The 25,160-nt window shown below is 37.3% G+C and overlaps 1 protein-coding gene across 2 annotated transcripts in view; it reads right to left on the reverse strand.

The window, feature by feature from the left end:
- Positions 1 to 25,160, reverse strand: part of UVRAG (UV radiation resistance associated) — a 410,809-nt gene that overhangs the window by 25,291 nt on the left and 360,358 nt on the right. The window contains exon 15 of one of the 2 annotated variants that reach the window (XM_051987077.1): positions 24,862 to 24,980. The exons of the other annotated variant lie outside the window; for it this stretch is intronic. Within the exon in view, the coding sequence (XP_051843037.1) occupies positions 24,872 to 24,980 (109 nt within the window). The 3' untranslated portion in view covers positions 24,862 to 24,871. Of the gene's footprint in view, positions 1 to 24,861; positions 24,981 to 25,160 lie in introns of those variants that run through there. 2 annotated transcript variants of the gene reach the window in all.

Genomic DNA, 25,160 nt, shown 5'->3' on the forward strand with positions numbered 1-25,160 from the left:
CAGTGTGACATCAGAAGGGTTGAAGAATGGTCAATATGTTGTTTGTTGCCCTACAACTCCATAAGAAATGCCATGAGTAGAATAGAGGTCTCGTACACAACATTTGTAGACCATACCAAGGCCTTTGAAATAGCCAGTTTTTTGAGGGCTTATGGAAAATTACGTCAAAATGTGGTTGCCTAGAAAAGTCCATCAGTATTGTTACATCAATTTCACAAAGGCATGCTTGCCTGGGTTCTACATAATGGACAACGCTCTCATGCTTTCTGAATCACCAATAGGATGAAACAAGTCTGTGTGTTTGCTCCCACACTTTTTGAAGGTGTAAATGAGAATGAACACGGTTACCACAGATGGTGAATGATTCAACCTGAAAAGGTTATAAACCAAAAATTAAAGTGAGGGCATACTGGTGCATGATTTTTTTGTTTGCAGATGATTGTGCACTCAATACAGCCTCTGAATCTGTGAAGCAACAAAGTATCAAAGCACAGATTGATTCTGTTGCTTGTGCTAATTTTGACTTAAGAATTAACACCAAGAATACCCAGGTACTCCACCAGCCAGCACCATGTCACCCAAATGTGGAACCATTAGAATGCTGTGGCTAAGTTCACTTATCTTGGTAGTATACTCTCCAGGGAGACACATTCATAATTGCCAGAACTAGCTCAATGTTTGGAAGGTTTCAAAAGAAAGGGTGGGAAAGAAGACAACCAAACTGAAGGTCTACAGAGCCCTTGCACTGACCTCACTGTTGTGTCCCTTTAAAACTAGGACAGTGTACTGGCACTATGTCAGGAAACTGAACTGCTTCCATTTGAATTGTCTTAGGAAGATTCTGAAAATCATTTGATAAGATAACAGATACTGTATTGAACTAAACTGCCAAACATGCAATCTCTATTGCAGAGAGCACAACTCTGCTGGGCTGGCCACAATGTTCAAATGTCAAATGTATACTTGCCAAAAAGACTATTTTATGGAGAACTCACACATGGCAAGCACTCATGTGGTGAACAAAAAAAGTGATACAAGGACACTTTTAAGGACTGGATTAAGAACTTTAGAATTGATTGCAGGACATGGGAGACACCAGCACTACCCAGCAGAGTGTGCCCTCATCAGAGAAGATGCAGAGCAAAGCAGAATGCAGTAGCTCAAAAGAAACATGAAATGTGCAAAGTTAGCGAGTCCACTCCAAATGTTCACATGAACTATTTGCACTCAACCTGTGCTAGAGCATTCTGAGCTCATATTGGTCTGATCAGCCACAGTCTGACACATTGTAACTAAACTCTAACATAGTGATGTCATTTTGGTCTTCTTCAAGAACAAAGGACAACAACCAACCAATGTGCTAATATACTCATTTTTCAGCAAGGCACAGGAAGGAGAAATGCAGACACCTTAGCATATTTTTATTTCTTCTTTTAATAATTAGAAAATTTATAGAGACTTCAGAATTCTTTCTTCTGTGACATATGAATATTTGATTGACCTTAAAAAAAAAAACACAAAAACACCAAATCTATTCTCCCAGTTTTTATTGAGTTAAAAAAAAATCACCACAAAAACACCAAACCTATTGTCCCAGTTTTTATTGAGTTAAAAAAAAACCCACCATAAAAACACCAAATGTATTCTCCCAGTTTTTACTCAGTACTAGGATATATGACATGAATTCAAATTTATAAACCTTTATAAAATGAATTATGCTATAAACCTCAGTTTTCTAGACAACTGAGATCCTATCCCTTTAAGCATCATTTCTTAGTACCTTGTACTAAGATAGTGGAATTGATAGAGACAATTATTATCTAATTTAGCACAGTTCAATATGATTCATCTGATCCTACAAGATGTTATGGGCCAGAACTTGAAACAAGGTACTAAGTGGAATTGAGGAGACAATGTTTAAATCTAGTTTAGCATTGATTTAATCGTACAACAAATAATGGTTTCCCAGTGATATAATGATTGGTGTGTACTCAGTGTACTGCATATAAACAAGAAGCTCTCAGAGCCAGACACACAAGCCCATCTTGGAGGCAGAGACCAAGTCTTTCCATATTCCACCTTTGTGCTGGCTGGAGACATTGAAGCTAGAGGCAGAAGCTGGAAGAGACAAAGGACTAGTGGCAAGAGCTCTCCGAACCAAGGAGAGAGATAGGCCTCTAAGAAAGGAAGGAGACAAGACTTGGAAAGAGACTATAAAGGATTTAGACTTTAACTCCTGGCTGCATTTGGGGTGATTACACAGAACTGAAACTAAAGCAGCCTCCAGAAGCCCCCCAAGAAACCTGCTCCCAGAGAACATTATATTTTAGAGAAGAACATTACAATTTCTTTTAAAGTTTATTAATCTGAGGTAAAAATCTATCTAAAATCAGAGTTCTTAACATGTTTTTGTGTATCATGGACTCTTGGCAATTTGGTAAAATCTATGCGTTCCTTTTTAGAATAATAGTTTTAAATATACAAAATAAATTACAAAAGATTACAAAGAAAACCAATTACACTATGATATAATAGTAAAAAACATTGTGGACTCCCATTAAAATCTCAATAGGAAAGTTATTATACACTCCCCGATTTTTTTAATTGGTGATTGAGCAAAATCAAACATTTTCTTACTGATATGTAGGATCATTTTTTTAAAACTAGAAGGGCACTAATGAGGTCATAGAATCACAAATTCAGAATTAGAAAGGCCTAAGACCTAAGCACTTTATTTTAGAGATGAGGAGCCATAAGAACAAGTCTACGGTCACACAGACAGTGACAGCTGAAATTCATATGTGGGTGGAATGTTCATCTCACTGATTCATGTTCTACCACCCAGTCTAAGACCTTCATTTTCCATAATTTGCTAAATACAGTATGTGGCAGGAATAGGAGTGGAGCCCAGGTTCTTGACTTCAAATTCCTTTTTCTTTTCAGGGTACTATACATAATGCCTTCCTCGCTCATCACTGTATTATAACATAGGTGTCTATAGGGTCTCCTGAGGTGTAGAAGATTTTGTTACTACACTGATAGCCCTCAAGTGTTCCTAAGTATATTTAGATTTTTTTCTGTTTTCTTCATCATTAACTATCATTTCTCCCTGTGCTCAACCAATTAGATTCTCCCAGCTGTCTCTCTCCTTTGAATAAGCTGTTTCTGATCTATCTTTCAAAACTCAAGCTAGCTCTTCTCCCATCAGTTTTGTAACTAAATCACCAAGTTTGGTGGGATTATGTTTAAAATAAGAATGAACTGATTTTGAGAGCCTTAGGGACTCTCCTATGAGTAAAATGTATGAACTGTGCTACAAGGAATTTGTGAAAACTATTTTGGGGGCTTGGACACCATATTGTGCCTCCCTCTTGGTCCTCTGATGTGTTCAAGAACTGTGGAATGCTTATGCATAGCTTTTCAACCATTTTAAAGCTTATTTTATTTTCCTATTTAATTGAATAAAATTTCCTCAATTTACCCTCTAGGATATTTTGGCAGAAAGACAACAGATAAGATGTTTAACCTGAAGAACAGAAGAAAGTGAAATGGGTATGATGATCATTATTTTTAAGTATTTTAAAGACAGTTAAATGGGAAAGAAATATAACTTCTACTTGGTTCCAAATGACAGAAATATGATACTAAGATACTGCAGAATATCAGAATTATAGGTGATAAAAAAATCTTCCTCACAGAGCTGCCTACAACTTCTCTTTTTGGAATCCTACATCCCAGAACACAAAATAAAAAAAGCCAGTAGGCTATAAATTCTCTGAGGACAGGGACTGTTTTGTTTTTGTATTCTCAGTGCCTAACTCAGGACTTTGCAAGAAGTAAGTACTTAATAAATGCTTTTAAGCTGCAATTAAAATGAATTATAGATTATGATTTTATTAGTGTTATTAATTTGATCTAAATTAATATGATTAATCTAACCTAAAATGATTAGATTTTGTAAGATTTCTTCTAATTCTAATCTATGATACTATTATCTAGATTCAAATTCCAGCTGATAATTCTCAAGGTTTTCCTGAACAGTAATTTAATTTCTCTAGATCTGTTTTTCATCTGTAAAATTAAGGGGTTGGATAACGTGATCAGGATTATCCCTTCCAATACTAAAACCTAAGATTTGTATTTTATAAGGAAAAGTTCAATACATTTATTTGTTCTATTGTTTACCCAAATAGGGAAAAGCTAGAAATCAGGATTGCCAATAACAGGCTGAAGAAGGGTATGAAAAGGGCTAGGAGAGTTCATTTTGTCTGAAATTGAGGTTCTGGATATAGTATTCTTTTCCCTATGTGGGAGGAAGCTATTTAAAACTAATAGGTTTATAATTTACATGATCAATTAATAAAAGCTACAACCAATTCACTTATCAAATGAAATTTAACACATTATTTAAGCCAAAAATTATAAATTGTTTCTCCTTCAAAAATCAATTAAAACTTTAAAGACAAGGTTCCTAAGAGTAGTGGTTTGGTTACAAAGAGTAGTGGTGGAAAGGACCAATGGCAAAGGCAAAGGCAATGCCAATTATCTTCAACCTCAAAGTGCCTCAAAGCAGTTGGGAGCCTAGAGGGAAGCTTTTTTCCCACAGACCACGAATTATGCTTGCTTGTGTGATCTATCGCACTGAGTCTTGGCCTAGCAGTTTCATTATAGAGCAACTGGATCAAGTCCATTGGTTTATTTTACATATTTCCCTGCACAAGCCTATGATTGGAATAGCTGTCTTTTCCAGCTTGGTTTAGGGCCAAGCTGGAAACTTGGAAATATGACATCTGGGGCTTAATACTGCAATTAAAGGGAATTTATTAAAAAACAACAACCCAGAGATATTGTAATTATGGATTTACTGGGCAACAGCTCCAAGAAATCATCACAAATTGCTGAATACTTTAACTGAAGCCTTGGCTGTTAAGTGACTTAATAAACCTTACTCTATAAGCAAGCTAAGCCCTTCCTAGAGGTCTCACAGTGTGTGGCTCTATGATGATTTTGTTTGAGGATAGCCAAGAAGAGAAGAGAAGGAAGGGGGTACCTATCCTGGATGCTTCCTAACTCTAGTCCTGATGAGGTTGAAGACCCCAGACCTTTATGAGCTGGGCAGATCCTACATAGCAACTATTTAAGGAAAGTCTGGATTTCACAGTCCAAACTATTCCCAGCGACGAACAGGGAGGAGCACTGACAGGATTATTTGGCTTTAAGAGGGCCTTTTGTTCCTAGCTTCAAAAATTAACAGTATCCAATCAGAAAGCCAAGTTATTATGTCAGCCCCCAAGGTTATATTTTACTTATAAAAAATCTATTTGAACTGTAATGATATGGTCCCTGCCCCACCCCTACCCCCATTTCCAACTCCTGAAGAAATTTAGCCTGCCTCATGGAATTCAGGGTCATTAGGACTGGTCCCACCTTGCATTTAAGCTTCCTCCTTAAAGGTGCTTTACCTCAGGTTAAAACCTCATATGGATTATGGAATTGTACATGCTTTTAGTAGTGTAATTACATCTTTGCCTCTTGATTTGGAGAAGGTCCAAGCTTACAAATTGTTCTGAAACACTTTCTGACACTAGTCTGTAACCTCAATATACTTTTTTGGATTCAACATTTCCATACCCCAACATTTAGTGGGACCCCGTGAGTCCCATCCTCATTCAATTTTGAGTCCTTGTTTCAAAAAAATGACACTGAAATAACAAGTTGATAAGCATATACTGGCTTGTAAAGGAAGTGAAAAGAACTTTAGGTTTCATTTTTATAGAGCCCTAAGAAATTGCTAGATAGCAAAGTAGATAAAAGTTCTAGATTTTCAAGTCAATTAAACCAGTCTTAGGTTACCTGCCTGACTCTAATCAAGTTGCTTAAACCCCTTTCAGTCTGTTTTCTCATCTGTAAAATAGAGATGATAATAATAATACTTACCTCGTAGATATATATCAAGGTAATAAAATGAGGCAATGTTTCTAAAGCATTTTGCAAATCTTAAAAGTGCCATACTCAATCCATTTAACATTTATTAAGCACATACCAGTGCCAGGCACATAGTTAAGCATTGGGGAGACAATTAATGAAATTAAAGACAGTCCTTGTCATTAAGGAGCTTATAATTTAATGAAGACTGATCTATCTAACGAATAATGATTTATAATCTAATGAAGAAAAAAAAGACATAAAAGGAGGCAGGAAAGGGGAGGGCTGGGAAGGGAGGAGGGGGCAGCAGACCAGAAAGTATTTTGTTTTTAGAGTTAAATCCAGTCAAATTAGCAGATGAAGGAGACTGAGAGACAGAATTGCAGTTTCTGCCCTCTCTCAAGGAAGTACTGGGGGGACTTTGGTAGTCCACTCTATAGCCCTCCAATTAGGGTCAAAAGCCAAGGGAAATGTGTCTGATCAAGGGCTCTAAAAATGCTAGCTATTATAATACTAATATTAGTTACTATAATGATTATGTTTTGCTCAAGGTCCCATTGGTAGTAGTAGCAGAGCTCATATTCAAACCCAGTTCTCCTTTCCCTCCTCCATCAGTGTTTTACTTCTGAGAAGTAAATTTTATTTACCCTAAATTTACCTTCCCCTTTTTCAGTCTCTTCCCCTTTTCTTATCCCTTTCCCCTTCTATTTCTGTCCTCCTTTCTATTAGCCTCCCCCTTTGCTTTTTCCTTTCCTCTTCTACTTCTCCATAGGGTAAGACAAGTTTCTATATGAAACTAAATATGTATGACATTCCCTTTTTGAGTCAAATCTGATGAGATCAAGATTCAAACAATGTTCATCGCCTTCCCTTCTTTCCCTCAACTGTAATAGGTCTTTTTTTTTTTTTTTGCCTCTGTATGTGATGTAACTTACCCTATTTTATCTCCCCTTTCCTCTTTTTCTAGTACAATTCCTTTTTCACCCCTAGTTTTTTTTTTTTTAATACCTTCACATTAAAGTCAATTTATACCTACACCCTCCAAGTATATCCCTAACAAAGTTACAATTCTCAAAAATTACACATATCTTTTTCCCATGTAGGGAAGTAAACATTTTAATTTTTTTTTTCAGAGGCAGTTGGGGTTAAGTGACTTACCTAGGGTCACACAGCTAGGAGTTATTAAGTGTCTGAGACCATATTTGAACTCAGGTCTTCTTGATTTCAGGGCTGGTGTTCTATCCACTACGCCACTTAGCTGTTCCTCATTTTAATTAAAAACATTTTTTTCTTTTCTTTTTACCTTTTTATACTTCGCTTAAGTTCGGTATTTAAAAATCAAAATTTTTGTTCAGCTCTGTTCTTCTCATCAAAAATAACTGAAAATCCCCTATTTGTCCATCTTTTCCTCTGAAAGATAATGCTTAGTTTTGCTGGGTGATTCTTAGTTACAATCCAACCTCCTTTGCCCTCTGAAATATCATATTCCAGGCCCTCTGATTCTTTAAATTGGAAACTGCTAGGTTCTGAGTAATCCTGACTGTGATCCATGATATTAAAATTGCTTCTTTCAAACAACTTGCAATATTTTCTCTTTGATATGATAATTCTGAAATTGAATTACTAACTTCCTTGGAGTTTTCATTTTGGAGTCTCTTTTAGGAGGTAATCAATTGGATTCTTCCAATGACTATTTTATCCTCTAGCTGTAGGATATTGGGGCAATTTTCCTTGATGATTTCATGAAAAATGTTGTCCAGGTTGTTTTTTTCCTCGTAGTTATCAGGTAGTTCAATAATTCTTAAGATTGTCTCCTTTGATCTGATTGCCAGGTCAGTTGTTTTTTCAATGAAGTATTTTACATTTTCTTCTATTTTTTCTTTTTGTTTTGTTTTGTTTTGACTGATTCTTGATGTCTCACTGAGTCATTCACTTCAATATTTTTTCCAATTGAACAAATTATATATTTTTAAGGAGTTTTCTTCAGTCTGTGTTTCCCTTTCCAAACTACTGCAAAGCTTTCATTTCCTTTCCCCATTTTTCTTCTAATGCTCTCTTAAGATCTTTTTTGAATTCTTCCAGGAGTGTCTTTTGAGTTGGAGACCAACTGAAATTCTTCCTTTGAGGCTTCATCTGGAGGCACTTTGCTTTTAGGGTCCTCAGTATTTGAGGACACTTAATCCCTATCCCCATAATAGCTATCTATGATCAGAGTTCCTTTTGCTTTTTTGCTCATTTTAAAAAAGGTTAAGGTCTACTCCTAGAGCACAGGGGAGATTGCCCCAAGCTTCCTCTTAGAGAGTGACAGCTGGGCTGGGGCCAGTGCTGCTAGCTTCCTCCTCACGCTGGATAGGCCAGGTCAAGTTCCCCCTATTATGCTGAGGTTCAGGGGCTCACTATTTGTCTTTTATATTGTGTTGGGAGGTCTCATAGCTAGTGTGCTGATGCACTAGCCTTCTGAACTAGGACAGGGGAGCCAATTCTGCTGTATTTTGACTACAAGCCTCCCACTGGATTCCCAGCCCAGGACTTCTCTGCCCTAGGTTTCCCTGTGCTGGGACATGTTCCCCTTGTTTGACTGAGGCAGATCTTTCCTGAAGTCCTTCCAAAAGATCTTCTGTTAAAAATTTGTTACACTCCGAATGTTTGTGGGTTCTGTCACTCCAAAATCTGGTGTTGATTCTGAAGGAAGCCACAAAACTCAGACAAGTCCTGTCCGCCAGCTCTGCCTCTACACACACACACACACACACACACACACACATTTTTTTTCAGTGAGTTTTTGCATCTCTTGCTCTTTTTAACCAATTCTGCTTTTCAAGGAGTTATTTCCATCAGTGAAGTTTTATATCTCTTTACCTTTTAGCCAATTTAAGTGATTTTTGTGTGTGTATGCGTGTGCCTCTTTTACCAAGTTACTGTCTACTGATCATCCCTTCCCCCCCTTTTTTCCACCTCCTTATTTGATTTTTAAAAATAAAACTTTTAAGCTCTTCCAGAAATTCTTGTTGGATTTTTGTTCAATTTACATTTTTCCCCTTTGAGGTTTGGCTTGTAGTTCTTTGGACATTACTGCCTTCTTTGGAGTTTGTGTCTTGATCTTCCCTTGTCAATACAGTAGTTTTTTATGATCAGGTTATTTTTTTGTTGCTCGTTCATTTTTCCAAACTATTTTTTGGCTTCAAATTTCATATTAAAATTGAGCTCTGTTCCTGGAAGGGGTGAGTGTGTGTGTGTGAGTGAGACAAGCCTCAGTACTAACAAGAGCACCCGTTTTCCAAGGTCCTTCTGGAGGTCTGGAAGTTATTAGTGCTTCTCAGGTGGGATGAGAGGGAGAGAAGTGTGGTCGCTGCTCTCCTGGTCTAAAAGTTCCTCTCTGTCTTGGGACTGCAACCCAGATGTGGGCCTAGGCAATGGGGTGGCTAACAGAGCCCGGTCCTGTGCTCAGTGCTAGAACAAGGGTACCTTTTAGTCTCTTTCTGACCAGCTTGGATTCCCCTTGGAATCTCCTTACCATTTCTAGGCTGAGAGCTCCATAGCTTTTGTTGTTGCCCCTTTTAAAGCCCATCACTGGTGGTCCCATTGCATATGGTTCAGGCTGACTCCCATCCTAATGGCACAGAACTCTCCTTCCATTTTCCTAAGTTGCTTTGGCCTGGAAAGATACATCATCATAATTTTTTTGTTGGATCTATTACTCCAGAATTCAATTTGAGGAATTATTTTAAAGTTATTCAGAGAGGAATGCTGGGAGAGCTCAGTTGTAGTGCTTCTTCTACTACCCCATTTTGGTTCCAAACCCCAAAAATCTCATTTGTGTTTTCTAAATTTTTTTTTAAACTCTTGTTTGAACTCTTCTAGGAAATCTTGTTGAGCTTGCATTTAAGCTGCATTTTTCTTTGAGGCTTTGCTTTTCTTTATTTTTGAGTCATTTTCTTCTGGATTTACTTCTTGAGTTTCCTTGTTAGCACAACACATCTTTATGGTAGATTTCTTTTTTGCTTATTTTCTTAGCATACTTCTTGACTTTGGATTTTATATTAGTACTGGTTCTGTGCACTTCTGATGGGGGTGGGGTGGAAATGTCTGACTTGATGTTGTGGGAATTTTTTTGGTCCTACTCCTGCTTTCACAGCTCAGACTAGGGACCTACAAGCTTTTAGTGCTCCAAAGCAATGTGATTCAAGACAAAATTTGTTCACTGCTTACTGGTCTGAGTTCTGCAAGTCTGTTATCTAGGTTTGGGTCTGTTGATTTATCCCTAATTGGGAAGTTAACTAGACTGATGGTGGACTTATTAGCACTCCAGCAGATTCTGAAGGTTCTGAGTGTCTAAATTATACAATGTTCTTTTGTTTGTAGTTCATTTTACTGAAGGCCTCCAAGCTAGGGTGGACACTAAAATTGAATATCTACCCTGCTCTGGGTTTAGAGATATATAGCTCCCCTATGCTTCCACAAATTGTTCCTTGTTCACCATATAATTAGGGCTCACATTTGGAATCATTCCTCTCTGCCCTCAATCTGTGATCTAGAACTTAGGGGATAAAGCTACCTAATGACACTTCTTCCAGCATCCTGTGCTAGTTCAAGGATCTCCTGGGATCTCTTTCTGCCCTGATGCCCATTCTTAGCTTTCTTTCATTTCTTGGAATCTGGAATGATCCCAGTGTGTCTGCTCTTGGTTGGACTCTATCTTCTGTTTCCAAAGACTTTTCTGTCTCCCTAAGCTATCCTGGGCTGGAAAAAATGACTTATCTGTCTGGCTTTTCCAATCAGAATTTGGTCTAGTGAATGTTCTGGAGGTGATATGGTGGGGAGCTAGGCTGTATTGCTTCCTCTTATTCCATTATCTTGATTCCTTCCTCTTAAATTGCAAGATAATATTTGCTAAAGTCTCTCATATCATTCTTGAAGGAGATATAAAATAGATGATAGTATAGTAAGATACATTTGGAACTGGCTGACTTACCAGATTCTTTTTCTCTTGAACCTATTTAATCACATCATTGCTTCATTGAAAGTGAGTCTTTTGGAGATAGAAACTATTTTTGTCTTTCTTTGTATCTCCTAGGCTTAGCACAATGCCTGGCACAATCAATGCTTGGTAAATACTTATGGTTGTTAATGTCGACTTGTAGAGGAGTATCTAGTATAATGCTTTAAGGATCTTTTCTTAGTTCTGGAACATTTAACATTTTTCATCAAAGAGACAAATGTCATGGTTTTCAAATTTTCAGAACTTGACATAGTAGAACAATGGACCAAAACTAATTTTAAAAAATTTTTAAAGAGTAGTCATGAGTGGAAAATTTTACAGTTTGGTTCAAAATACAAATAATTACAAGAAGAGGGAGACGTGAGCAAACAACAATTCATGCAACAATTATCTAAGAATTTTAGTGTTCTTCAAGCTAAATGTATAATAGCAGCTAGAAAAGCTAATACAATTTAGACCACATCGATAGAGGATAATTCCCCTGTATTATGCCCCAAATATACTACGTCTGTGTCTAATTTTAGGTGTTATATTATTGGTAGGCTATTGACACTTACGGAGGAAGGCAATTGGGATGTTGAAGGGACTGGAGATCATGCCATAATCAGAGAGTGTAAAGAAGGAATGGGAATGTCTGGTTTAGAGAAGGGCAGATTTAGGGGAAAGATGAAAGTAGTCTTCAAGAATTTTAAAGACTGTTGTATAGAGGAAAGATTAGAATTGTTCCGCTTGACTTTACATGGCATATTTAGGAACAATAAGAAGAGGATATAGCAGCAGAATTTTACTTGATGGAAAAACTTTCACTACAATGAAAGCTTCAAAAAAGTAAAATGGTATGCTTTGGGAAGTGACAGGGTTCTCTTCCCTGGAAATTTTCAAAAGGAGACTGATTAACTATAGTTATGGGCTAAACTAGATGACCTTTGAGATCGCTCCCAAATGCAAAATTTCATGATTTTTAGTTTCATTTTTATTTCTCCTCTTCTTTTGGCACATATCCAATTTATAAAGGCTGGAAGGTTTGTAAGCTCAAATCTGGAGAGATGCCTAGAACCCCACAATGGAAAATAATTCTGACTTGAAATGTCACTAGTCTTTTGGGGAAAAAAAGCATATATTTTTTTTCAAGGGGGGGGGAGGGGAGTAGGGGAGAATTGGATATTGAGAGCTTTGAAGAAATGAAGTATTATACAAAACAAAGTTTTATTTTGTTCCATATAGGATAGTTATGAGCTCTACAATTCTAGGAGTCTTAGATTATTTGCCCCTGATTCACTGTGTGATCTAGAACAGTAATTTGGATCTTGGGTCTCAGTTTCTTCACTAGCATTCATCCCCCTGTACACATTATGTTGTCAGATCCTACTATTTTTATCTTTATGGTATCTTTTATACATGTTTTCTCTTTCCACCCACACAGAGAGAAATCTTCTCTGGGACATTTACAATTCACAAATGGCCCCTTCCCACCTTTCTATTCTTCTTATACTTTAATAATAATTAAAAAAGAAGTAATAACTTCTTTGTTGTGTTTGATTCTTCATGACCCCATTTGGTATTTTCTTGGCAAAGATAACGGAGGAGTTTTGCCATTTCCTTTTTCAGCTCATTTTACTGAGGAAATTGAGGCATACAGGGGTGAAGTGACTTGCCCAGGGTCACCCAGCTAGTAAGAGTCTGAGGCTGGATTTGAACTCAGAGAGATGTCTTCCTGATTCCAGAACTAGTGCTCTATCCACTTGGTCATTGGCTGCTCTTCTTCCTTCATACACATTGTAAAATCCAGCTGTACTGACAAACTTGTATTATATATATATATATATATATATATATATATATATATATATATATATATATATATATATATATATATATATATATATAATATATTTTTATTTATTTATATGATATAATTATGTTTATATGATACATACATATGTATCATATATATATCTTCGCACATAATATTTGCATGCCCTTTCCCCTCATTAGAATGTGAATTCTTGAGAATAAGGATAATGTTTCTGTTTTCCCTTGCATCCCAGTGCTTAGTGTGGTGCCTGGCACATAGCAGCACTTGATAAATAATTCCTGAATGAATAGAGGACTTGCCTTACTTAAAGCCAGCAAGACCTGGATTCAAGTGTGACTTCTAAAACATGGCGAGCTATTTGATCCTATCTAAAGTACATACTCTTTACCCTAAGCAACTCCCTAAGACTTTTAGAAGCAGTTTTCTCGCTAGGAATTCTCTATACTGATTAAATAATAAATTTGGATTAAAAAAAAAAAAGGTTACACCATCTCTTTGTATCTTTAGTGTCTGGCCCACAGTAGATGCTTAATAAATATTTAATGATTTAAACCCCAAATTGGGATATATTATATTGCTAAAATTTATTATAAGTGTATCTTTTTCTCCAAAATTTGTACTTCTCTGAAAAATACAGACTATTCTGTTACTGAATCCATGAACTGTCAACAAAATCATCCCCTGCTTTCTTTATTTCTTCCATTCTAAGTAGTCTCTCTGCCTCAAGTCCTGATAGCCTCATACAGAATGGGAATTATTTCACAGAATCAGATTCTTTGTGTCAGAAAATAATATCAAAGGATCATGCAGTCCAGTAGTATCTAAACATGGAAATCTCCACAACATTCTTTACAAAAGATCTTCTAGTTTGTGTTTTGAAATTATCTACTGATTGGAGAGACCCTGGTTCTCTGAAGCAGCTCATTTCATTTTTTTCATAGTTTAACTGCTTTGATTAACAAAGAGTTAAAATATGCCTTCCTCTGCCTTCTACATTTTGCTTCTATTTCTGCCCTATTGAGCCAAACAAATTTAACCAGAGACATTCCCCTTTTTAAATTCTAAGATCCAACTTCGATTTTATTGTTTACTGCAAAGTTGTCTGTTGCTACTACCCCCTGCTCTCTATTTCTTTCTGTAGCAAAATTACAGTCAGAAAGAACATGGTATAGGTCAGGTGATTTATTTTTTAATTCTCCCAAAATGACGGTAAAAATTCTATTAAATTTTTTGTAATATTTAACCTTTTAAGAATCTATCATGCAACAGATATAAATTTGAACCTTGAAAATTATATAAATGTGGAAATATAGTGAAAATGAGATAAAAGAAAAATTTAAATATTGATATTGGAAGAATTCTTGATACTAGGGAAAAGTTTAAAGTTCTCTGAATAAATCTCTATTTTCTATATTCTTGTGTTGACACTAGATGACTGTAACTGGGCCTCAAACAGAGCAAAGTCTAGAGAAAAAACAAAATTCACCATCTCAAATATGTGTCTTTTCCTCCCTACAAAATGTTTCCTCTGAGGAGCATTACTAGATCACAGCTGGTCAAAATACTAAATCGTGATTGTCTGGCTGCCTGCCAAAATCCACAGCTATGACCCTCTGGAATGAGAATGCTTAAAAAAAACTCCAAACTTTTAAACACCATTTGATCTCCCCTCCCTTTCCCTTTTTTGAGTAAGCTATGACCTCATGGCAGTCAGACCTCTAACTGGAGGTGTTTAAGTTGGTTTATGGCCATCTGAAATGTTTGAAGCTCTAGGCGTAACTCTGAGCCAGTATCATGTCAACTATGCTAAAAAGCAATAATAGTTTCTCACCTTTTAAAGATTACTGTTTAAATAATGCAGAGTAATGACAGGGCCAAAAGGAGGTTGCCAATGAGAAGCTGAAGTAAAATTACAGTTTTTGGCAACTAAGAAATTATGATAAAGTTTGAGTATGTGTATGCGTGTATATGTGTGTTTTTAAATACCATAAATTAATCTACCAAACATTTGAGAAACTCAGCTAAGGTGAGCTTTATCTTTTTTTCCTTTTTCAGATTCAAGTAGAAGTACAAAGCCACATTTTGGGAGAGCCAAATTTAACAACTAGATCTCATCTCCCCAAAGGGAGCTATAGTTTATCAGTCTGAAATATGTGGCTAGAAAAGAGTCTAGAAGGTCTCTAACCATTGCTAGATTAAGTATAAGCACTTAATCTCAGTAGGGTAAGGTGGAAAGAACATTAGATATGGCTCCAGAAGACCCAGCCCGTCACTTGCTTACTGTAAAACTTCATTTCTCAAGCCTCAGATGCCTGTTTTGTAAAACAGCAACATTTGTACTGCCTACCTCACAAGATTGTTGTGAGAAAAGTTCTTTGGAAACTATGAACTTTAAACTTTATTTCACTGTTGTGGGAACTCCTTCTAGTTCTTTAGTAGACATCATGAATTTCTACAGTAGAAAAACTATCCCTGGTGGCCACCTTTCTAGTGATGAGCCTCTTTCAAGCTTTGCCAGACTAGTTCTTAGACAACTGTCAGTCTTTGTGCTCTCATTCAAAGCCATTTCATCTTGAGGGGACCTACCAAAGTTTGTATTCTTTTGGGAGTAGTTTTAAAAATCCCTCAAATCAACTCCCTGCTATGAAGAAGCTTCAGGAAAAGACTTTAATGGAGATAAATTGTAAAGCTTTAAGCAAATGTGAATGTTATTGGCCTTCTATGTTAACAAAATGTTGGAACACACTAGAAATACAAACTATATTAGACAAATAGTTTAGGTTAAAATCTGTGTCTTGGAGGCTCAATTAGTCACAATGCCTTGTGTTCATCTCAGAAAATGTTCTGGAAAAATCTGGCTAAATATAAACAAAGGTTATAAAAAAAGTGGATTGGAACAAGGGAGTGCTTTAGGTTTGACTTAAATGTGGCAGAAGTGGAAAATGAATCCTTGGGAGATGAAATTTCATAGGCAGAGGATAAAGTTAGTGGGTTGAATAATATCAGTCCCAAAAGATGTGGTCTGGACACACGGACTGGTCATCAATCCTTTCTAAATGAAGCAAGAGGGCACACCTTGAGGGAAAAGAGGGTAAGCTAAGAGAGATTGTGGTGGAAATGAAGTAACTCAGAGGATTAGAAGTCAACTGTTCCAAGTTTCTCTGAAGCCAGTTGGTTACAGGATTACACTCCCTGGAATCAGTAAATATAGAATGCTCCTCAGAGGAGACCAAGATGAGAACCAAATGATCCCAGGGAGGGGTCAAGTCAACAACTCAGCTCCATCAGCTTTCACCTTAAGAAAACGAGTCCCCATCCAAGGCTGAGAATAGGAATTGAAGTGAGGCAACTAAACATTAGGAGAGCTGTAAAATGGTCTGCAGAATCTGACAAGGTCCCCTCATTTAAACACAATATAAGTAAAACTGTATGGAACCATATAAACAGCAAGAAAAAAAGTGCCAGTGCTGGTACCTGGGGGACCCTGTGGCACACAAGAGACAATGAAGCAATAAACTGTTTATGCTGAAAAGAAGGAAAACAGGAAAATAATAACACATCAACTCTATTTTTGCCAGAGAAATCAAATCAAGAGAAATCTCTCAGAGAGAGACTCCTCAGTGAGGAGTCGATAGGGAAATTAAAACCTCATCACTGTAAACTTAGGTTTTCAACAGTCTTGAGCCAGCATCAAAGGAAGTATAGGCCTGGAAGTTCAGTGAGAGAGTATGAAGTAAAATTGGAATCACACAGTGACTAAAGCTGATCTATCAAGGTGGTTTCTAAAGAGTTCTGGCAATGATCGACATAGGAACTTTATAAGATAAGATTTTGCTTATCTTTTTTTTTTTAGAGTAATATTTTATTTTATTTAATAATAACTTTATATTGACAGAATCCATGCCAGGGTAATTTTTTTACAACATTATCTCTTGCACTTGTTTCTGTTCTGATTTTTCCTCTCCCTCCCTCCACCCCCTCCCCTAGATGGCAAGCAGTTCTATATATGTTAGATAGATTTTGCTTATCTTAAAAAGAAAAATCGCTGTCATCATTTTCAGAAGAACTACAGTTTGCAGCCTCATTATTCCAAAGAAGCAGTGAAGAGTTTCACAGAATTTAGAGGGAGAAGGAACCTTAGCAATCACCAATATTATCCACTCAGAATTACCAATTAAAATTTACATCTTTAGATGAAGAATTAGGAGATGGTAAGTAACTTGTGCAATATTACATTACAGATGGCTTCTCCCATTTATCTTTTCTATTTCTATTCACTAGTTGGTAAAAACTCATTAAGCAAGATATATGGAGTTGAATCAGGTTGTGAATTCAGGTCAGCTGACTCCAAATCCAGTGCCCCTTCTACTATACCATGTTGTAGATAGATCCAAATTGGTACAGGTTCCACTCGTCTCTCCTTAACCCCTCTTAGAGTACACAGAGGCACTGACTATATAATGGTGGAAAGAAACAAATTTGAAAACTGGTTGCCCACATTAGGAGAAACAATATGGTGTGGCAAAAAGGATGAACTTCAAATCAGCAATCCCAGATCTGGTTCTGCTACTTAACTTAAACTGGACCATCTTGGGCAAGTAACAAGCCTCACAATCCTTAGTTCCTTTATTTGTAAAATGGGAATAGTCTGGCCTTTTTATCTTCTAGAGTTTTTTTTTTTTTTTTCTTCTCAATACTGATCCTCTAGTTAATCAGTTCAACTTTACCCTGGCCTCAATGCTCTAATGTTTTACTCATTTTTCCTATTACCACTCATACTTGGATAAATCCTTACCTTAGATTGCCTCTCCCATTTATCTTTTCTATTTCTATTCACTAGTTGGTAAAAACTCATTAAGCAAGACATATAACTGTGTTAAATTGTTTACTACCAATTTAAGTTATCTAATCTCAACTGAGCCATCATTGGCATAAGGCAATCATTCCCCTCTTTCCAACAGGAAGTTTCAAATGTTTTTTTTCTCTCTGAAGGGTTTTCTAGCACTTTCTCCCTTGAAGCTGAAGTCCAAAATAAAGGCCATTCACAAAGAGCTCCATTTTCCCTGTTCTATATCTCAAAACCTCTTGACATTGCTTTTTATTCTCTACTCCTTTACTCTAACCTCTGAAGAAGAGGAGGGGGGCTTTTCTCCTTTATTTCTTGATCCAATCTACTTTAGCAGATCCTCTTCTCCCTTTCTACTCCTCTTTAAGTTTCAATCTTTTCCTAGCTATTAATTTCCTGCTACTTACAAATATGCCTAAGTCCTTCCAATCCTTAAAAAAATTCTTTACTATCAATTATTCAAACTACTATCCTAAATGTCTCTTCTCTTTTATATCTAAACTCTCAGAAAATGCAATCTCTGCTCACTACCTCTATTTCCTTCTTCTCAACCAGCTTACAGTCTGGATTCTGATTTCATCAGCCAACTAAAACCTCTCCAAGGTCACCAATGATCTCTTAATTTTAAAATACAGTGGCATTTAATTGAGTTCTCATTCTTATTGTGATCAATGTAGTATTTCAGCACTGCAGGTCACCCTTTCCTCTTCTGTACATTTCCTTATCCCTCTCAATTTTTCTCATTGTGGTCCAGCTACTCCTTATGAATTTCTTTTGCTTGAACACTGCTCATCAGACATTTCCAAAATGGATGTCCCATAAAGCATTTCAAAATCAGCATGCCTACAGCTGAATTCATCATCTTTTCCTTAATATTTTCACCTTTTAAAGTTCATTATTTCTTTTAAGGCCTCACTCTCATTCCCAGTCACTTAGATTCTTAATCCTGGAGTCACCCTTGGCTCTTCACTTTCCCTCTTCCCTCTTCTCACATATCTACCTTCATAATATCTTTTGTATCCAACCCTTTGACTCTACTCAAAAAGCCTACTTGAGGCTTATCACAAGAAACTCCCAATTGGTCTCCTTGCCTTATGTCTCCTCTTTCCAATCCAATTTCCAAATAGAGGCCAAAGGAATATTCTAGGGGCAGTGGTCCTCAAAGTGTAGTCCAAAGAATTGTTGGGGTTCCTGAAACCCTTTCAGAGGGTCTACAAACTCAAAATTATTTTTTATTTCTAATGTAGTAAATAGCTATAAATATAACCCACGTGAACAAAAACTCTTTGAACAGATCCTTGATAGTTTTTTAACAACATGAAGATACTGAGAACAAAAGTTTGAGAACCACTGTTCTAGGGCATAGCCTTCCCATATCACTTCTATTTATATACCTTGGGTAGCTCCATGGTAATCCTGGATAAAACAGAAAATTCCAGATTGGTAGTGAAAGCCCTTCAAAATTTGGCTATTAATGCAGACTGATTTCATCTTGCTTCCCCACCTCCATCATATACACTTATACTGTTAGCAGACTGACTTTTTTTTCTCTACTAGAGGAACAGCCTCTCCCTCAGGGAATGCTTTCTCTGCTCATTTCTGAGTCTTGGAATCTCTAGCTCTGCTTTAGGATCAACTCAAAAATCATGTCTTACGCAAGGCCTTTCTTAACTTCTTGCCTCCCTCAAGTAACTTTTTATATATATATATATATGCATTTATTATATTATATGTATTATATATATGTATTTATATTTACTTATATGTGCAATTTCAGAAAGTAAAATTCCGATGAGAAGTGACTGATTTCTGTCATTCAACAAGTGCTACTATGTGCCAGGCACCATGCTAAACCCCATAGATACAAAAAATATGATCTCTGCCCTCTCACAATCTAAAGCAGAAGACAACATGTATGGAAACCAGTGGAATTAAGGAGTGGAGGAAGTGCCATGCTTGAAGAATATCCAGTAAGAGAGTACAGCTGCACTGAAGTGTTTGCAGAGGGGGAAGATATAAACAAACTGGAAAGGGAGAACAGAGCCACATTGTGAAGAGTTTTAAATGCTAAACAAGAGTATCTATTTGATCATGAAGGTAACAGGGAGTTAGTCAAGTTCAATAAGTAGAAAATGACTCAGTCAAACCTATGTGTTTGGAAGTTCATTTTGGACTGAAATGGGGAATGAAGAGGCAGGAAGACCAATTAGAAGCTTACATAATGAAGGTGATAGGTGATAATAGTGAATTAGGATTTAGTTGTATGAGGAGATATAAGGGGAGGTAGCAGAGAGATGCTTTGAAGGTAAAAGAGAAAATTTTGGCAACATTGGATATGTGGAGTCAGAGAGATGCTGAGTTAAGAATGACACTGAAGCTGTGACTGAGATGGTAGTGATATCCTTGGGTAAGTGACAAAGTGAGATGAGGCATTTGAGGCAAAGATTATGAGTTCTATTTTAAATGTTGAGTTTAAGATATTTGTGTGACATCTAGAGCTGTATGAGAGGCAGCTGGAAACTGTCTGTACCCAGGAGAGCAGAGTTGAATATATAGATTGAGGTATTATCTGCACAGAGATAATTGAACCCCTAAGAGCTTATACAATTTACTAATATGACATATAAAAATAGAGAGGTGGACCAAGGAGAAAAGTTTGGGGGAGATTCTCCAGTTAATGAACATGGCATGGATAAAGAACCTGCAAAAGAGACCACAGAAGTAAGGACAGTGGAACTGGAGAGTAGTGTCACAAAAACCTAGTATTGGGGAAGAAAGAGAGATCCACAATACCCCGGGATGTTGGAGAGATATGAAGAAGGATCAGGATTAAGAAAAATCTATTAGATTTCGGCAAATTTGTGTTCTTACTGTCTAACACAATGATTGGCATGTAGCAGGCATGAATCTGGGCCCATAGTGAAAGCCCCTTACTTCAAAGGAACTTATTGTATCATAGAAGATATCAAGTGATACAAAGTAGAATGCTATAAATGGAAAAAACAGAAAGAATTATGGGAATTCAAAGGAGTAATAGCTGAACAATAGGACTCAAATCCCAGCTTTCTTACAGACCAGTTGTGTGACTGGGCAAATTATTCTTTCTCTTTAGGTCTCAATTTTCTCATAGATCCTGAAAAGGGGAAGCATCTTGCCCAAGGTTTGTAAAGAGACAATGATAAAGTCCTGACTAGAAACCAAGGGTCTTACTTCCTTCCATCCACCATATTCAATATTTTCCTCATCTCTACTCCTTAAAATCTTTGACTTTCTTCAGGGCAGTGCTCAAGTGCTACCATCCACACGAGGTCTATGCTGAATCTCTTTATTGTTGTTATTTAGTTGTTTTTCAATCATGTCTGACTCTTTTGTGATCCCATTTGGGATTTTCTTGGCACTGCAGTGGTTTGCCATTTTCCTTTCCCAGTTCATTATACAGATGCAGAGATGGAGGCAAATAGGATAAAGCGACATATCTAGGATCACATAGTGACTAAGTGTCTGAGACCAGATTTAAACTTAGATCTTCCTGACTCCAGGTCTGGTGCTCTACCCACTGTGCTCCCTAGCTGCCCTATAGGATTTAGAGGACTGAATCTTCTACCCTCTGGAAATTACTCTATTTGCTGACCGGGGTGCATGTTCTCCCCATATGTAGAACATAATAAAGTCCTTGGAAGCAAGAATGCTTTCATTTTATGATCTTTGTATTCTTAGCATCTAACACAGTGACACACAAGGGCACTTAAATGCTTGCTGAATGAATAAAAAAGCAGTAAGTGTTTGCTGGGTCCTGTAAGCACTGGGGAGACAAATACAAAAAGCAAGAAAGAGACTGTCTTTGAGGAACTTACAGTTTAAAGATGAAGATAATGCATTACATAGCAGAGAAAGTGATTAGTGGCGGATGGCCTAGAAAATCATAGGGATAGAGCATCTGACTGATGCTCCTTTCTACAAATGTTAGTGTTTATTTGATTATGGCTCTCAGGGCTGGAACTGGAAAGGGGAAAGAAGGACATGTACAAATATGATCATCATATCATCTCTGACATAGCTTTTTGGTACACTCCATTGTCCTTTTGAAGTTGGCACTAACCCATTAAGAGCATCCTCTGGGTTTGACATTATATAGTATTTAAAAATTTGCAAAACATTTCCCATACATTACCTCATTTAAGTCTTTCAACTTTGTGATTGAGGATTATTATTCCCATTTTACAGATGAGGAAGCAAGAGATTCAGTGAGGTTAAGTAATTTGCCCATGATTCCACAGTCAGTAAATATGGGAGGCAGTATCTAACCCCAGCTCTGACTTTAAGTCCAATACTCTATCCACTATGCCTTTGGACACTATTAAACTGCATGGCACCATGTTTTCACATTTATCATGTTACGCGTCCTCATCTTTATCTTACTTATATATCTTTTTACAGGCTAATTTGGAATGGAGGGCATTCTCAGGGAGCACTCTGGGATGAGCATTGCTGAACTCTTTTCAGGGCTGTTCTCCACTTTTGGTGTTCACCTCATCTATCTATCTCTCATGTGTGGCTCAGGAACCCCAGTAAGCCATTTCAGATAACTGAAGGGTCTCAAATTAGGAGGGTGAAGCATGTGAAAGAGTCCCCCTGGTAGAATGAATGGATGAGACCCAAGTGTTCCAATGGCCATGAAGAGGCTAAAGCAAGTGCTTGGAGCGCTTAGAGCTTGGTTAGACATGGAAATCATCTACTGCATCCTGAGCCATCAATAGGTGTTGTGATTCTGCCATGCTACTTGACAGTGATGATTCTGGAAGAAAGAGATAACTTTCTAAACTTTTTGCAACTCTGCCTCACTTAAATCCAAATTATGTCTGAATCAAAAGCCATCATCCATTCTATTTGGCCATTTCTATCTAGCTCAAGGTCCTGTGGCAATGGACAAGTGATGAAATAGCAGATGCAGATACACCGGGAGCTCTAGTCACAACCCTGAACACTGGTGGCCCAGGTCATGGGGTTGTTTTTTCACTGGGAGTAGCAGTAGAATGTGGCAGCTCCCTGATGTCTGAGTAACCTTTTAAAGGTTGCACTGCTCACATCCTAGTGTGTGAGGAAGGAGCTAGAAAAGGTGCCCTAAAAATCATCTACTTACCCAACCCTGCCCTGATTATTGCAGCAGGTAGGGATCCCACCTTGCAGTCGAAATGCTAAAAACTGTACAAAAACTTTTGCAAAATTAATTCCATTCATGATTGGTACATGGAATGTGTGCACACTTAGACAACACAAAATCCAACATACCGAAAAGATGAACAGTTCTTGTTATTAGAGAATTCAACATGTATCACATCCAAATAGCATCCCTGAGTGAAACAAGGCTGGCAAACAAGCTCACCAAGTAGGAGCTGGATACACATTTTTTCTGGAGTGATGCAAAATGAGGAGTACTGTAAAGCTGGAGTAGTTTTTGCCATCAAAACTAATCTATTCAAGCAGATTGTATGCCTACCAAAAGGAAGGAATGACAGGCTCATGGCAATGTGATTGAAAATTTCAGGAAAACATTGCATCACCATTGTCAGTGCCTAGGCTTCCACCATAACATACCCTGATGAGGTAAAAGAAAAATGTCATGAAGGCCTGGGGACTGTTATCATCAATGTACCAAACGAGGGCAAGCTTGCAATTCTGGGTGATGTAAACACTAGAGTGGACTCAGACTACCACATATGACAGGGAGTGAGGAATGGAGTTGGAAACAGTAAGAGATCATTAACTATGGAACACTTGTGCATATCATGAACTTGTCATAACCAACACTGTCTTCCATTTACTAAAATGCAATAAAACTTCATGGATGCACCCTTGCCACAAACACTGATATTTAATAGACCGTGATTTTAAGGAGAAGAGAGAGATAGGATGTGAAAGTGAGAAAGGCAATGTATGATGCAGAGTGCTGGACTGACTATAGACTTCTCCTTTTCAAGGTGAATACTTCCTTTATTTAAAAATGGAGATCATCTCTCTTTAGACTGGTCATCTAGTCTACCAGCTACCCTATATGACCAAATTTCTAATCACTTCTCTACTGTGGTCATTTTCCTCTGGATCTGCTTCAGCTTTTTTTTTTTTTTTTCCCCAATGTTGCTACTATAATTCTAGATGGAACTGACAATTCAGGTGGGGTCAAACCAGAACAGAGCATAGTGGGACAATTACATCCCTTATTCTTGAAGAGAATAAAAGACAAAAACATTCATTAAGTACTATGTCAAGTACTCTGCTAATCACTAGGGATACATGTATACACTTTTTATATATTCTTAGGGAGCTCCCACTCTAATTGAGGAAGATAAAACACATGAGATAGGCTGCAAGGCAGCTGGAAAGACCTGCAATGATTGTAGCTACAAAGACAATGGCAATGTCTGAAAGTCTTGGGATGCACTGAGATGTCTGCTGCATAGGTATAATATAGACATAGGAAGAATCAGATATATTAAAACTCACCAAATTTACTTCTACTTCTTAGTGCCTATGGAGTCCTTCATCCCTGCCTATGCTAACAGCCTGTCAGATACCAAAGTAGAGATTAAGTGATTAATGTCCTAAGTGATTGACTGAAACCATGTGTTGTCCTTTGTTTTCAAAGGACATCACTCTGTAACAGTCAAATTACAATGTGTCTGACTGTGGAAGATCAGACCAATACAAGTTTGAAATGCTCTGCCACAGGTCAGACACAAATAGTCCCTAAGAACATTTTGGGTGGCTTCTGTAAATGACTAAGTCTAGGTAAATCAAGACTATTAGATTCAGTCTGTGACATTCAATTTAAATGAACATTTATTAAGTGCACAAGGCCCTGTGTTTGGCAGATTAAACAAGGACATAGTACCTGCTTTCATACAGTTTACGACTTTTTGTGAGAGACAGATGGGAGGGAAGGGATACCTGGGAATCAAGACTGTCTTACATAAATAAGTATAATTTTCTCAAACATTCCTGTGGTCTTAATCCTTTGTATATTACATTGTCTTTTTTCAGTGTGAATCTTTGAATCTTGCCACTGAGGCCCCCAAATAACATCTTCCTTTGGCCTTCTATAGTACTATTTATCTTCTTCGGTTATTTAGATCTAATCTCTCTCTCTCTCTCTCTCTCTCTCTCTCTGTCTCTCTGTCTCTCTCTCTCTCTCTCTCTCTCTCTCTCTCTCTCACACACACACACACACACACACACACACACACACACACACACCCACCCAAAAAAAAAAAACAAACCAAAAAAAACCTTATATCATTTTGCTTTTCTCTGCTGTAGGTCTTGCTTCTTTGAGATTGGGAGATTTCATTCTGGGGGCAGGCAGAGGGAAGGAAGAAGAGATATTGTCTTCTATTGTCCTATGAGGTGGAAAGAACATTAGATATCCAGTCAAGAGGACCTGGGTATAGGTCTTGGCTTCAATATTAATTAGCTGCATTTCTTTGAACAAGTCATTTTACCTGAGACTATTTTCTAATCTATAAAGTGGGTGAGGTAGTCTAGATGATCCCTCAAGTTCTCTTTTATTTTTAAACCCT

The sequence above is a fragment of the Antechinus flavipes genome, chromosome 3, assembly GCF_016432865.1.
Source record: "Antechinus flavipes isolate AdamAnt ecotype Samford, QLD, Australia chromosome 3, AdamAnt_v2, whole genome shotgun sequence".
NCBI classification, from domain to species: domain Eukaryota; kingdom Metazoa; phylum Chordata; class Mammalia; order Dasyuromorphia; family Dasyuridae; genus Antechinus; species Antechinus flavipes.